This window comes from Pristis pectinata, chromosome 6 (assembly GCF_009764475.1).
Source record: "Pristis pectinata isolate sPriPec2 chromosome 6, sPriPec2.1.pri, whole genome shotgun sequence".
NCBI classification, from domain to species: domain Eukaryota; kingdom Metazoa; phylum Chordata; class Chondrichthyes; order Rhinopristiformes; family Pristidae; genus Pristis; species Pristis pectinata.
Window position 1 is genome coordinate 58,391,177 of NC_067410.1, and position 15,961 is coordinate 58,407,137.

General features: G+C 42.3%; 1 protein-coding gene across 2 annotated transcripts; it reads right to left on the bottom strand.

Moving 5' to 3' along the window:
* Nucleotides 1-1,656: 1,656 nt before the first annotated feature.
* On the bottom strand, nucleotides 1,657-12,983 carry mterf4 (mitochondrial transcription termination factor 4). 2 transcript variants are annotated; one of them, XM_052018802.1, is made up of 5 exons: nucleotides 12,503-12,983; nucleotides 10,817-11,351; nucleotides 5,845-6,029; nucleotides 3,797-3,912; nucleotides 1,657-2,554 (listed from the first exon to the last, which is right to left on the bottom strand). In XM_052018802.1, the coding sequence occupies exons 1-5, from the start codon at nucleotides 12,530-12,532 to the stop codon at nucleotides 2,530-2,532; spliced, it is 891 nt and encodes a 296-aa protein (XP_051874762.1). In that variant the 5' UTR covers nucleotides 12,533-12,983; the 3' UTR covers nucleotides 1,657-2,529. The 2 variants fall into 2 exon arrangements, with proteins under 2 accessions (XP_051874762.1, XP_051874761.1); XM_052018801.1 differs by lacking the exon at nucleotides 3,797-3,912 and having other exon boundaries at nucleotides 12,503-12,977.
* Between the last annotated feature and the right edge of the window lie 2,978 nt (nucleotides 12,984-15,961).

Here is a 15,961-nt window from a genome sequence, read left to right on the forward strand (position 1 = left end):
CCTGGCTTATGTAGCACTTTTTTTGCTGTCCCTTTCACTGCAGCAGTGAATCACAATTAAACAAAAAATATGCTAAACTGATATGAACATATGTGAATGTACACAGCCCTTTTAACCATTTTATTTTAATGGAAAAATTGTCCTTTTGACTGTCTTTTCAGCCTCGACCTTCTGGCTGTTTTTTTTTAATTTACTTTGTGGAAACATATTTGCCATAAGTACCCTAAATTACTTTAAAATAAATTTGTAAAAGTAACCTGGCACTAGCGGTGGACATGGTAACAGGCTGCTGTGATCATGTGTTTAAATCTTAGTATTTGTTTCATACAAGTATGACTTTTTTTGTTCATCTAACCACTTAAGCCTTAGAATGGACCAACTCCTATGCACTTTGTCTTTCCCCGTTTGGAGCTGGTCGATCATGGTTTGCAACAGCCACTTTGGAAAAGCTCTTAAATGCAACTAGTTGTGAAGGGAGGAAAGAAGAAAATGTCAATTGTGTATCAAAATAGTCCAAAATAATGAATCCAGCTTTTGCCGAAGCTACCATCGTGTGAGGATGCCACACACTTGTCACCACTGGTCACGTGTTACACCATGTTACTTAAATGCTGTGCATAGTTGAGCTACACCAAATTCCATCTTCTTGACTAATTTGGCAATAACTGTTTTCACCATTGTCCTAACCTTGCCAAACACTCTGCTGGGACTAATGTGGCATCAGAATTACATCAACTGTAATGCTCTATATTTCTTTGAAGGGTCCAGGTACCAGGATGTATTATTTAAACTGTGTCTCTTTGTCCCTAAATTGCATATTTTTGTATTTAGTGATTTAAAAAAAAAATTCAAAATAATATGCAATTTCATCAGTTGTGGTCATCTGTGGAAGCACCAATCTGCTTCAACCACCTTTCAGACTTAGTTACACCATGTGATTGGAGGTGAATCCTATTTTGGCCAAGTTAATGAGTTTGTGCCACAGTAATTGAAAGAAGAGTTTGCACTGATGTAACACTTTTAGATAGTTCACAACTACTAGAATTGCAGTTGCGCTTGGATAAATATGGGCAAGAAAATGGGCAGCTCTCTGTGCTCTGAATTCTGCAGCTATTTGGGACATATCACCCCAACTCCATGAGTTCTATTAGCACAGGCAGAGGGTTATCAAACTAACAGAAACCAGAGCACTGGCCTAACTGGGTCATTTTCAGCCTAACCAGCTCTAACTGGTGGGTGCCATAGGAATCTGTACTGGGATTGCCTAATCGAGCTGAAAATGGGGAATTTCATCTGAGGTATTAACGTTTGGAGTCCTCTATCCTGGACAGTTGGGAGTCATTCAATATATTCAAGGACAAGAGAGTTTTTTTTTGATCTTGTGATCAAGGGTTATAGGATCTGACAGGAAAATATAGTTAAGGATAGGGACAATCAGCATCATATTGAATGGCAGGGACTACCTCTGCTTATGTCTGGAAAAAGAAAGCTGAGCAGGGGACCTCCACTGTACTACTGTTTACACAAGATATTAACCTCAGTGCGTTTAGTCAGGGGAAAAAAAGGACCACTCTGCAATATTACACTACTACTCAGCCTTGTGATCTGAATTCAGATCCTCCCTTCTCATTTGAAATGAATGTTTCTGCAAGGGTCTCCAATCCTGAATTTTAATTATGTAAGCAATACATTCACTCAGATATCACTTATCCCATAAGCAGCCTTGTTGCTCACTCATTACAGAACTACAGTTCGTGCTGTTACTGTTGGATTGTAGAATGGTGGAGTTCAATTGCAGCAAAGACCTTGTTCTTTCTAATTTCAAAAAGGGAATTATATTTATTCTGAATTATCAACAGAACATAGACAATTTGTAAGATTCAGTAATTCAGTCTCGTTTAATTTTTTTTGGTACAGTGTGGAAGGATTTCTTTCCAAATAAAGTGGTAGAAAATCAAAGATAAGTCTTTGGAGCAAAGAGCTCAGCCCTCTCTGATACATCCTATATTATTCAACTGACCTATTTTTATTGTAACATCACGATTTCCACTGTTAGTAGCCATCTTTCACCGTCTTCAAATCGTGAGTGAAGCAGGCTTTTGGATACAAAATCAAGCATGGGATTATACAAAAGTGTTTTCATTAATGAATCTTTTAAACCCCAACACTGAATTTTATTTTGATGGAACCTTCACTAATTTTCTGGAAGCAGTTCCTCGTCCTCCTCACTGTCAGACAGTTCTTCAGATATACTACCTTCTTGATCCCAAAGTTCTCTTTTTTCTACCTCCTCGCGCTTCAGAAGCTTCTTAAAGGTATCAAACTCTTCCCAAGATGACATAGCCACTTTAGCTAAGAAATAATCTTCAGTGGTGGCAATTATGTCCTTTGGTTTGGGGTTTATGATCTGAGTCTGACCCTTCTTATCTGGAGTCTGGTAACGCCCGAGCCGTTCTAAGAAGATAAGGCGTTGTTTCAGTTCTTCCACTGACACCCGGAGTATTCCAGATTTCAGTATCGCTGCTTGTTTTAGTCCCATTCGGAAATATGCGAACTGCGAAATAAGATGAAAAACAAAGTTAATGATACACAGAAGGTTAATAAGCAACCAGCGATTATGGACATTTGACATTTTTAAAATTAGAAGAGCAATGCTAGGTATTCCTGCTGACTATTCATAGAAAACTGCCAATTTGCTAGCACCCTAAACCTCCACTTAATAAGAAAGAGAGAGAACAGACTATAGGATAGTTAGATTATCAGAAGGAAACAATAATTTATAAGATACCCAGACATTTGTTATATAATTAGGAGTGAACATTCTGTAATGAAAGGGAAATTGTTCTTTGAAGAAGTAACTAGCAAGGTTCGATAAAAGGGATCCTGTAGATACGTTCAACTCAGATTTCCAGAAAACAGCCAAAATGCCAAGGTAAGGACTTGTGGCTTTTGAGGGTAAGATATAAGCACAGACAGGATTGGTTGACAGAAATCAGTCAAGATAACTGCATCTGTTTCAGGTCATTAAGCTATAATTAGAGGGGTGCCAGAGCAATCAGTTTGCTAATGATGCAAAGTTAAATGGGAATGTGTGGGGTGAAGAGGACATAAAGGTGTACAATGGGACACAAGCAGGCCAAGTGATTGGGCAAAAAGATGGCAGATGGAAGATAATATGGGGGGAACATAAGGTTATCTAGTTTGGTGGGAAAAGCATAATATTCAGACAGTGTGAGACTAATGACCATGGATGTTCAGTGACATATGGGCATTCTCACACAACAAACAACAAGGTGACTGGAATGATGGTGTCTAATGTAAGAGAGATGTAAAAGAGATCTTGCCACAATGGTACAAAGGCTTTGATTCCACATTTGGAATGCTGTACAGAGTTTGACTCATTTAAGGATGTCTACACTTGGAGGCAGTACAGAGAAGTTTCGTTAGATTGATTCCTGGGATAAAGAGGTTGTCTTGTGAGGAAAAATTGAATTAATTTGGGCCTATAATCTGGATTTGCATAGAATGGTGATCTTATTGAAATGTGAGATTCTGACAGGATCTCACTACATGGATGACAGAGAAACTGCTGCACATAAGTTAGCAGCCAAAGTTCTGGACCACTGACCTAGAGACACCAGCTCAATCCCACCACACCAGTAGGGGAATTTAAATTCAAGTAATTAAGATATATCTGAAATTTTACAAGAAGTTATTTTCCGTAAAGGTAACAATGAAATTAGTTGATTCTTGTAAAAAACCAATCTGGTTCAAGGAAGGAAACTACCCTCCTTACCCAGTCTGGCCTTGTGTGATTCCAGACCCACCAATGTGGTTGACTTTTAATTGCTTCCACAATTTGGGGATTGAGGACGGAGAATAAGTATCAGCACTGGTGGTGACATCCACATCCTGTGAACAAGTAAATAAAAAGCTATGAGGATGTTTCCCTCGGTGGCAAATCAAAAACTAGGAGGGCATGATATAAAAATTTGCCCATTGCTTCCGAACGTTGTGCATCTTTTAAATTCTCTACCCCAAGGCTGAAGTAGATTTTGAACAATCTGGTGTACAGGGAGATGAGCAAGAAATTGGAGATAAGGCCAACAATCTGACCAGCCATGAAAAAAACAACAGAGAAGGCTACAGGGGCTTTGTGGTCCACTCTGATTTCTCATATTTTTATGTCTCACTCCCATAACCTCATTTTCTTCCATGTTATTGCCTGGATCTAATCCTGTAGCAGGCCTCCCATTTATTATCCAGTTGCTTGCAAATAACTTAATGCATATACAATAAAACTCTGATAATCCAGCATCCTCAAGACTTTAGTGGTGCCAGACTAATGGATTTTCTGTACTATTGGATGCTACTCCTAATAATACCCTAACACACTTTTATTTCACTTGTTTTTACATGTTACACAGTAGAGTAATACATTTTCCAGTGAACCTGGAGAGTTTAAGAGGAGCAGGAAAGATACAATCGCTCCAGCCACATTCCTGAACTAGTGCTCTGGACACCAACCCCTGTCCCGGCCATGCTCTGGACCCCAGCTCACATTCCCTGTGAATGAGTCAGATGATGGACCATCAGGGTTTCTGAGCAATCGGATGCCGATTATTGGAGGATGACAATGGACCCTTCATGTCCTTGCAAACTTCTGTTTAAAAATACCCTCATTCTTTGTATCTTTGCTTCAGTATTTGTATCTGTGAATTTATGCCCATTGGTAACTGATTAAATAATCAGAGGAAATCGTCTTTTTTCTTTTATGGAAGTTATAAAAAGTTTTAAGCTCCCCCATCAGATTTCTTAACTTTCCCCGTTCTACTGAAGAGTCTAATCCTTGTAAATAATGTTTCACAGGTTGATATGGTATTTGCCTTTGTAATGATTTATTCATTGCTTTAAGAATGCTAATTGTACAATTCGATGTATATTCGCGTCATCTGGTAACTAGATTAGGATTGTTGGAATCCACACAAAAAAAAGATTTTTGTTTCATCAGACTGGACTGGATATGAATTCAGGTACCAATATTACATATCACATCAATGCACTGATCTGTATTGTGTCATGACTGACATTTCTTCACAGTTAACATGCACTGCTAAATAGGCTGGGTGCCAACTTCAGCCAAGACATTGAACTGAAGATAGAAATTTGTCCTGGACCCTACAGAAATGACAGATTACTCACCAACCAAAAAGCTAGCCAAGGTCTTAGCTGAGGAATATTTCCCCACAATGGTAAAATTGATGCAGATTTTGTCTGTATCAGTAAGTAAATCTATCTTTAATATTGCAGGTTATTGTTAACATTTTTAGTACATTCTTGTTTTTTTTCAAAAAAACTTCAAAGTCTCAGCAGGAATCACTTTGCCTACTTACTGTGATGGAAAATAAAGCAGCCATTTGCTCAGTAAAAGCCAAAAGACAGCAATGAGATGAATTAATGACACGTTTAGTGGACTATTTTTTAAGCAACAATAGTTAGGACATAATTTTTTTTTAAATGAGCGTCTGTTCGTATCAATGTATAACGTATCAAGAATTAAAAATTGAAATTTCAAATGCATCAATGGGAGCAGTAATCAAGAATGGTTCTTTAAAGACATTAATTGCCACTTGAAATATTGATGTTGCAGCTTCTAGACTTTTAGGGAGATGATTTTTTTTAATACAACAATTAAATATTCCCCTGGGAAGGTTCAAGTTTCTATAAACACCAAATGTGAAATCTATAACTTTTTAAAAGAATCCACAAGAATAATCTTCAAAATATTTATAGTAAGGAAGGCCAGGGATATAAATTAAAAAAAGGCACTCCAACATACTGTACCTGGAATTTGTATTCCAGTTCTTCAAAGTTTTCAAAGAGAACATTGGGCGAAGTTTGGAGGATTTCTGTGACCTGCTGTCCTGTGAAAATACACTTGTCTTTGAGAAAGCGCACAGTGCTGTTCACCTGCTTTGCAGAGAGATTCAGAATCTCTGGGCAATGCACCGAGACACGTTGTAGTCTCCCTGCAAAAAGAATACACAATGAAAATCCAGCTCAGGAACTGCAGGCGGGATTCAGATATACATTAACCTGGAATTTCCTGCTGGCTGTGACCACCCCCCCCTCCCCCCATCGTGTTCTGATGACATGTTCCACACCATTGCTTCTTAGATGTCTTCCTTTCCCCTTGACCATGGGTTTCCCTCCACCATAGTTGATAGGGTGCTCAAATCTGTATCATTTCCCGAAATTCTGCATTCACCTTTTCTCAAACCTCCATCCTACTACCCTTCATGGTCAATGGATCATCCTCTGTAATTTCCCATAACCTTCCACAAGAATGCAACCACCAGGCACAGGCTTCACCTCTCCACTTTCAGTATTCCAAAGGGCCATTCCCCCCACAACTCCCTGGTTCACCCACTCACTCATCTCCCAGCGCCTTCCCATACGATTGCAGATGTGACACTTACTCCTTTCCTTCCCATTGTCCAGGGACCAAAACACTCCTTCCAAGGGTTAAACAGTCATTCACTTGCATCTCCTTCTATCTAGTACACTGCATTCAGTGTTCACAGTGTGGTCTCTACAATGGAGAAATTACACACAGATTGGGTGACAGCCTTCAGTCTGAAAGGGTGATCTTGAGCCTCCAGATGCCGGTCACTTTAATTCTCCTTCCCACCCTGTTCTGTCTTTTGCTTCCTAAACTATTCCAATATAAGCTTGCTGAATGACATTTCATTTCCATCAAGGCACATTACAGGCTTCAGGACTCAACAATAAATTCAACAGTTCAGATAACCAGCCTTTGCAGTTTGTGTTAGAACTGGCCAGTTCTGATGAAAGGCCATGAACGTGTAACATTAAGTCAGTTTTTCTTTCTCTATAACACTACCTGATCCGCTGGGTAATTGCACCATTCTCTTTTATTTCTGCATTCTGTATCTCACAGTTCCAACACTGTTTTCTGTTCCTCTCTTTCACCTGCTCACCACCAGACAATCATTTGTAATTAAGCCTTCAGCACATTCTTTCATCTAGCACCGACATCACAGTTTCTCTGAGTCACCGACCCACTGCAGACAGTCCCTTTGTTCTCCCTCCCCCAGCTCCTTCTCTACAACCTAAAACATGTCTGTTTTCCAACTTTGCCATTTTGATGAAAGGTTATCAACCTGAAACATTAACTCAGTTTCCCTCTCCACAGTGGGTTTTCTCCGGGTGCTCTGGTTTCCTCCCACATTCTAAAGTGGGTAGGTTAACATGGGTTTAAAATGGGCAGCACGGACTCATTGGGCCGGAACAGCCTGTTACCGTGCTGTATAAATGAAGCTAAAGTTTTAAGATGCTGCTTGACCAGCTGAGTATTTCCAGCATTTCTGTTTATTTCAGATTTTCAGCTAGTGCAGTTTTCTTTTTGCTCTTTGATAACGGAGGTATGCAGGTGATAAAGTGATTCAGGAACTGGGGTGACAATTTCAAAATTTGCACTGAATACCAAATTAAATATATCATTAATAGAGGATTGCAACAAAATGCAGAAAGATAAGCTTGCAGAATTGCAAATAAACTTCAATATCGTGATGGTTTTACTCACCCTGAAATGATTCACAATTGGTGAGTGTTATTAGGTTTTAACTGGGTGCAAGCAAATCTTGAGACATTCTGCTATCACATAAGTAGTTTTCATTGTACCTTGTGTAGAAGTCATAAATACCAGTTCTTTCTTCTGGCTCTTCTGTGTGGTATACTTGATAGATTTTCTGTGAGGACCTCTACACTCTTGGGATCACATTCTCACACCCTCACAGCAGTGCAGCCCTCCTGAACTGGTCAACTTACACAAACCGCCCCCCCCCCCCCCCCGTGTCCAATTACAGAGATTATATAAAGACATACCCTCAGTAATTGGACACTGGGAGGGCTGCGTAAGTTAAGTGGTTCAGGAGAGCTCCACCCTATATAAAGACATATCTCATGCTAAGTGAACATCAAGACACTGCAGATGTTGAAAAAAAATGAAATAAAAACAGAAAATGCTGGCAATATTCAGCCGGTCAGGCAGCTGCTGTGGAGACAGAAACTGAAATAACATTCCAGGTCCAAGTCTCATGTTAATTTGAGCTCCACTCTTGTAAGCCTTTACCTTGGTTATTTGTTATTGGACGCCACCACAAAGAAGCACTTCCCCGACATCCTCTAATGATTCATCTGAGACAGCCAATATCTTACAAAGTCTGCCTGCTCCTGTTCACAGACTCCATTGGGGCTCTACTGATTCCCAGCAGCAACTGCTCCCTTTAATTCAGATAACAGTTAGCTTTTAACTTGCTAGGATTTTACTTATATTTTCTTTCTACCTTCCATTCTCTGCACCACATTATAGCAGCCTATATGGTCCAACCATTTCTAATGTGTAAGCACTGAACGTGTAACGTAGAAGAAACAACTCTCTTTCAATTATTTTTAATTGAGCATTTTGCTGCATAGAATTAATTAACAAAAGGAAAACTGGATTATGGAGGTTTCTAAGAATCCCAAAATAAATGTTATCACAGTTTGGTATGAAGAATAAGTTACTTCTTGGAAAATAAAAACCTGAATTGAATAGAGGACGAGAGGAATCTGGTACAGATACATAAATAGCTAAATCTAGAGATACAGGTTAATAAAACTATTTAAAAAAGCAAACAAAACAATAGATAATTTGTAAAGAAACAGAATGGATAAAGTTTGTTAAACTTGCACAGAATGCTGGTAAGACCTGGCTGGGTGTGATGTGAACAGTTCTAGTCTTCAATATGTAAAAGATCTAAAGGTACATCAGGAACAGACTGGTGCTCTATTCTTTTGGAAAGAGGGATAATCTGTTAGAGATGTTAAAAATTGTTAAAAATTTTTTTCAACTTTTCATCTTGAAAAGATATAAGAACTTGATTATTATTCTTGTAAATATATTTTGCACATTCTCCAGTACCTATAGATCCTTTTGACAAGAACACTAGAACTGTTCACATCCCACCTATCTTAATGTTATCAATGCTCCATAATACATCAGTAACTAATAAATCCAATAGGAAATTCAGAAGAAGCTTTAGCCAGACAGTACTTTGAATTGATAAAGGGCAGTTGAAATAATGAGGGAAAACAGAAGGACGAGTTCATGGAACAGGTGTGAGAAGACTGTGGAGATTAAACACAGCTGGATAGTTTCTTTCTGTGCTGTAAATACTACAGCAACAACAACTTCCATTTATATAGCACCTTTTATGTTGCAAATAAGCCCCAGGCACAGTGCAGAACCTTTTCCAAATAAAATAAAACTAACACTAAGCCACATATTATTGTTATTATATTGGGCTGCACCTTGGTGACTATGAGTGGTGAATAGCCAGAGTTCAGTCATTTGAATAGAATTCAATTCCTGACACAAGCCGAGAGCCCAGGACTTAGACGGACAGACGGCACATTGGTCACTACGCTCCATCACTAACTCCACACAGGGCCTTGCTGGGATTCACAGGGGATCGGCTTCTCAGGTAACAGATCGGAGACACCATTGATTTTAATGGAGATCCAGGCAAAGGGGGAGGTGAGCTATATTTAAAATTACTTCAGTTTAATGTTTTTACTTAAAAGATGAAAGTTATTGGAAAACTGACTGCCTCCATGTTGCTGGGCATTATAGATGCCTTAAGGAAAGATGCAAAGAGCATCTTCTGCTGGAGAGAAGAAATCCACACCACAGATCTCACCAATTTCTAGAAGGTCAGTATGAGTACCATTAACAGCAAATCCAGATCCATGAAACAGCTTACAGAGAGGAGGTGGCGAGGCTGGTGGATTGGTGCTCAGTCAACAATCTCCCCTTGAACGTGGACAAACAAGGGAGATGACTGTGGATTTTAGAAAGGCCCAGGCTGACCACTCACCCCTATGCATCAATGGCACCATTGTACAGAGAATCAGCAGTAAGTTCTTGGGAATACATATAGCAGACGACCTGCCCTGGTCAACCAACATCTCCTCTCTTACTAAGAAGGCACAGCAGAGTCTCCACTTTTTACGGCGGCTGAAGAGAGCAAACCTGCCCTCCCCCGCCCTCGCCACATTCTATAGGGGTACCATTGAGAGTGTCCTGACCAGCTGCATCTCTGCCTGGTATGGTGACTAACATCTCTGACTCTAAGTCTTTGCAGAGAATTGTGAGTACAGCTGGAAAGATCACTGGAGTACCTCTTCCCTCCATCCTGGATATCTACAACACACGATGCACACGCAAGGTCTGCAGAATCATAGATGACCCTTCTCATCCCTCCCATGACCTATTTGTCCCACTGCCGTCTGGCAAGCAGTACTGGAGCATCCGGGCCAGAACTACTAGACTGTACAACAGTTTTTCTCCCCAGGCTGTCAGGCTCCTGAATACCCTGGAGACAGTTTCAGACAAATGCCGTGTCAAAAGCCCTGGTTTGCACAACAGCGTATAAGAACTTTGGCTGCTGCTGAACATGTTTATACAATTAGTGTAACACACTGAGTTCTGTATTTTCTTCGTCTAACTCGGTTTTGCACTAAATTGTATTCTGTATAAACTGTTTTGTGCACTATCTGCACTTGCACAATTCTTCTGTCTGTGTTTATTGTATGTCTTCTGTTTTATGTATGTCCTCTGTTGTGAGAGTCTGGGGGAAATGACATTTTGTTCTTCCATGTGTTTTTATAGCATATGGGTGAATGACAATAAAGTTAACTTGAACAGTAAGATCTGAAAGGGCAACAAGCACCAACCATTACTGGATATTACCTTCGCCCAGTCCATGCTTCCGCAGGTTGTCAATGCGTGACTGCAGCTGGTGGTCCTTCAATCCAAGCAGTTCGGGGCACCTCTCAAAGACCTTTAAGGTGCTGCTTGGGTTTAGACCAAGGCTCTCAAGGATGCAGAGCACCGGGAGACCCTTCAGTGGAACCTGTGCGGCATTTCTGCGATTCAAGTCGAGCAGTTGCTTCACTTGAACCTGGGTGAATCCCAGATTCAAAAGGGATTCAACCATATTCTCTACTTCAGAGGCATCTGTGTCCAATTTTCTGAAATGCTTTCCTGCAGGATTTAAATTGCCCTCCACATCCCTGGAAAAAGAGAAGTGGAGTTTTGTCTTTGGGATCAAATAGGAGTCCGGTGAAATTTTCCCAGAATGACTGAGAATCCGGGCTGATGAGAACCCAGAGTGGATACATTTGCAAGACTCTGTACATGCAGCATTGTGTTTCTCTTGTGTGGAGAGCTGCCAGTACCCAACAGCTGGCCAGATCCTGCGGAGAAGGCCACGTAAGCACACAGCCTGAAAAAGGACAAGACTGGTTCAGGAATTAAGGTCATTGTATCAGCTCTCAATGAATCTTAAAAAGCTCTACGTTGGGACTTTTACTGACACTGTGCACAAGGGAGTCCCCCTCCATTCTCACTCATTAGTTCGGAGTGCAAACCAGGCGTGCGGCTGGGAACAGGGTCAAGGTCGGAACATCTGAGTGTGGGAACACAAATCAAGGGTCTGAAGTGCCCGTGTGTTTCAAAGTGCTTTAAGCTGAAACTTGTTGGGTTCTAGTTCCCACTCCCTTTAAAGTGCCCTCGGTTTCCCTTTTAACTCATTTTTAAAAAAAATGAAATAAAAAAGCATTACTTCGAGTAACGTCCAATAGACAAGAAAATCTGCAAGTCTGGCGTCATCAAAGCACTGAGGGTGCTAGATTGTCGGGGGGGAGGGGAGGAGGGGGAGGGGAGGAGGGGGAGGGGAGGAGGGGGAGGGGAGGAGGGGGAGGGGGAGGAGAGGGAGGGGGAGGAGAGGGGGAGAGGGAGGGGGAGGAGAGGGGGAGAGGGAGGGGAGGAGAGGGGGAGAGGGAGGGGGAGGAGAGGGGGAGAGGGAGGGGGAGGAGAGGGGGAGAGGGAGGGGGAGGAGAGGGGGAGAGGGAGGGGGAGGAGGAGGAGAGGAGAGGAGGGGGAGGAGAGGAGGGGGAGGAGAGGAGGGGGAGGAGAGGAGGAGAGGGAGGGGGAGGAGAGGGAGGGGGAGGAGAGGGAGAGGGAGGGGGAGGAGAGGGAGGGGGAGGGGGAGGAGGGGGAGGGGGAGGAGAGGGAGGGGAGGGAGGGGGAGAAGAGAGGGAGGGGAGGGGGAGGAGAGCGAGGGGGAGGAGAGAGGGAGGGGGAGGAGAGAGGGAGGGGGAGGAGAGAGGGAGGGGGAGGAGAGAGGGAGGGGGAGGAGAGAGGGAGGGGGAGGAGAGAGGGAGGGGGAGGAGAGGGGGAGAGGGGAGCGGCATCAGTAAAGGGGCCGGTGCACCGGGAATGTCTCCCTGCCGGCGGTGACCGGAGTGAGGAGACCTCCACACCGGTAGGGGTTGAATCCTCAGGCCCGGGACCTGAAGTTCTTCCCCCCCCCCCCGAGCTATGCCCCCACCAACCGACTGCCCGGGGGCGGTGCGACGGGCTGAACGGCCTCACCTGCTGTACCACCTTCAATCTCCGGCTCATCGCTGCATCCGCCTGCGCCTCCAATTTGAGCTCCCCGGCAGCCGTCTCCCCGGGTGAGCGTTCCGCCCGCCGGAGCGGCCCCCGGAGGTGGGACTTGCCCTCAGCCGGAGCCCGGGCAGTTGCAGCTCACCTTCATTGCCTTCACCCTTGTTCTCATCTTATTTCTTCACTAGTTCCACCCACCCTCAATATGAAAGTAACCTTGGGAAGACTGCAACGCCAAGGTGATTTCACATCACATGGTGCATGTAAAGTTTTGATCCCCTTACACTGTAATTGCTAATAAAGGGAGTGCAGTGAAGATTTACGTAGAGGGATTCTATCATGCATGGATGGATGTCACTGCCTTTTCACCCAAGAATTCTCATTAATAACTGTCCAGAATTTGTAATCACATTGCTGCAGTTTGGGCACTAGAATCAGATTTAGAAGCTTTGGAAAGGATAAGGAACAGAAAAAATAGCTGGAGTTTGCGCTTCAAATTGCTCTTTGGCAAGTTTGTGTGACTGCTTCTGAAAATCACTTCCTACCAATAATTTAAAGAACCCAATTTATTCTCAGACATACGCACATCCCCTTGCTCAGCCAGACCTTTATTACAAATCAGTGTGTTTGATGTTGCCTACTTTGATTTTTAAAATATATTTGACAAGGACCCGCATGGTAGGTTGACCAGGAAAACAGCCAATGGAATCCAACATTGGCTTAGTCCTAGAAAGTGAAGGGTTGACTGTTGTTATTGTGACTGGAGGGTTGTTGCTCGTGGAGTTCCACAGGGGTCCTTGCCAACCATCGAATACCTGGTCCTTGGCTTTTGGTAATATACAAATTACTTATTAGCATATAGAAATGTATGGGGTGCAATAAAGAGATTTGGCAATGATACATTAATTGGGGGGTTGAGAAGGAAAGCTCTGGACTGATTTCCTTGACCTCTAGATGGTCAGAAAAATGGTAAATTTAAATCAGAGAAGTTCAAGATAATACAGTTGCAGAAATGCAATAGGCAATGATGTGGATGGACAGAGGGCTCATAGAGTGCACACCATTGATCCTTGAAGGTAGGAGCACATATCAATAAGGTGATTAAAAGGGCATATATGATGTGTTCCATTTTAACTGAGATGTAAGAGCGGGTAGATTATCATAGAGCAGTGTACAACTACAGTTAGGACATAGCTTGAGTTCTGCCTGTAGTTCTGATCACTACATTGCAGGAGAGCTGTGACTGCAGTGGAGAGGATGCATAGGTAATTTGCAAGGTTGTTGCTGAGTCTGGAACATTGTCACATTGAGAAAAGGCTGGATAACTTGGGGTTATAGAGTCATACAGCACAGAAACAGGCCCTTCATATCCATGCCAACCATTGAATACCCATCTATCCCACTCTGTAGCCTTCTCTGCCTTGGATATTCAAATGCTCATCTAGATAGTTTTTAAACGTTGTGAGAGTCTCTGCCTTCACCACCTGCTCAGGCAGTCCATTTCAGATTCCAACCATCATCTGGGTGAAAAAATGACCCCTCAGATCCCACTAAATAGTGAACCCCTTCCCTTAAACCTGTGCCCTCTGGTTTTAGATATTTTTATGATTCATCATATCCTAGTTCTGATAATTTATATACCTCTGTCAGGTCCACTCTCGATCTCTGCTCCAAGAAAACAAACCACACCCATCCAGTTTTCACTTGTAGCTGAAACCTTCCATCCTTGGCAATATTCTGGTGAATCTTCTCTGCACCCTTGAGTGCAATCATGCCCTTGCTATAATGTGGTAACTAGAACTGCACACAGTACTCCAGGGTTGTTTTCTCTGGAACAGGGAAGGCAGAGGAGAGACAAATTGAGCTGAACCTCAATGGAATAAATAGGTGGGGTCAAAAATCATGGGACACAGAATATAAAGTAACTGGTAGAAGGATTAGAAAGGAGACTGAGGAAAGTATGGTAGGGGTCTGGAACTCACTTCCTTAAAGGGTGATGGAGGTAGGAAACTTCATTACATTTAAACAGTACTTGGACGTGCACTTGGAGAGTTGTACCCACAGGGCTGCAGATCTAATGCTGGAAGGTGGTGTTAGGATGGGGAGTTCTTTTTCAACTTTCACAGAAGTGATGGGTCTTCTGTGCTGCTGTGTTATGTATTTTCTGCAATTCTGCAGCTGCCCAGTGTGTATTTGGATATCAGACATGCTCATGGGCAGTACTTGCCTTTGAGTCAGGGGCTGCAGGTTCAAGTCCATAACTCGAGCTTAAAATTGATACTGGCACCTCCTCCCTTCTCCCCAGCTGTTTTGCTAATTTCAGTTTAGGGACACCTTCACGTGACAACAGATGTGTAGAGCATTGTCTAGCCAAATACATCATTTGAAGTGTAGTGCAATTCCATCCAGTCTTGTAGCCAATATTTCATCTCCAAGTGAGATCACTAAAATAGTTTAAATAGTCTTCTCACTTTTGGCTATGGGTCATAACCTTGCTCAATTGCCTACTGTATGACACATATTGCAACATACTTCAGCACCATAAGTACTTCACTGTGTGCAAAGTACTCAAGATGTTGTGAAAGCCTTTATTTAAATGCAAGTATTTCTGTCTGAAGTCAATTGCATTCCAATCAAACAACAGTAAGAGTTGTTACGGACTCAGTGAAAGTCCCTTTAAGATAGAGAGTGTGTGTGTATGCGTGTGTGGGGCGTGCTTACGTCAATAGAAGATAAAGGACGTAATGACGTTGTTGAAGAAGTCACAAGGAGAAGAGAGAGAGAAGGGAGAGAGACACCAGCCTGCTAGTTTTCTCTATCGATGGATGAGAAACAATAACTGTGTCTGCCACTGAAATCCATGTATGGAAGTTGGAAGTAATCCGGTGGAGTTCACTTTGTTGCTGACCTGTAGAAGGAAACAGGTATTTGTGTGTGGACGACCACGATTCGGATGCTTTTCGGGGTGAGGAAGTCACTACCGAGTAAACACTGAAGTGTCACTTGGGTTCCATCGTGGAACATTTGGATTTCGTATTTACTCTCTCTATGTTTCTCTACGTCTACGTCTTATCTTCAGACAACGGTGGTTGTTGAAGAAGCCCTTGCTCATGTTTCACCTTATGGCTTGCGGAACTGAACTTTAAGAACCATTCCTGAACTGGGAGTTCTGGACTTTGCCACACACACACACACACACACACACACACGAAGAATTTAGTTTTTGGGGTTAACGTTCAAGGTTTAACATTTTTGAATTCTAACATACTAACATTTTTACTTTTATTTTACGTATTATCATGAGTAGTGATTAATAAAATAGTTTTTAACACTGAATCATGCTCAGTGTGGTTCTTTTGTTGCTGGTTCGTGACAGAGTAAACTATTGGGATATAGTTTCCTCATTATAAGATAGAGAGGGTCCCAGGATCAATTCTGTCTCTG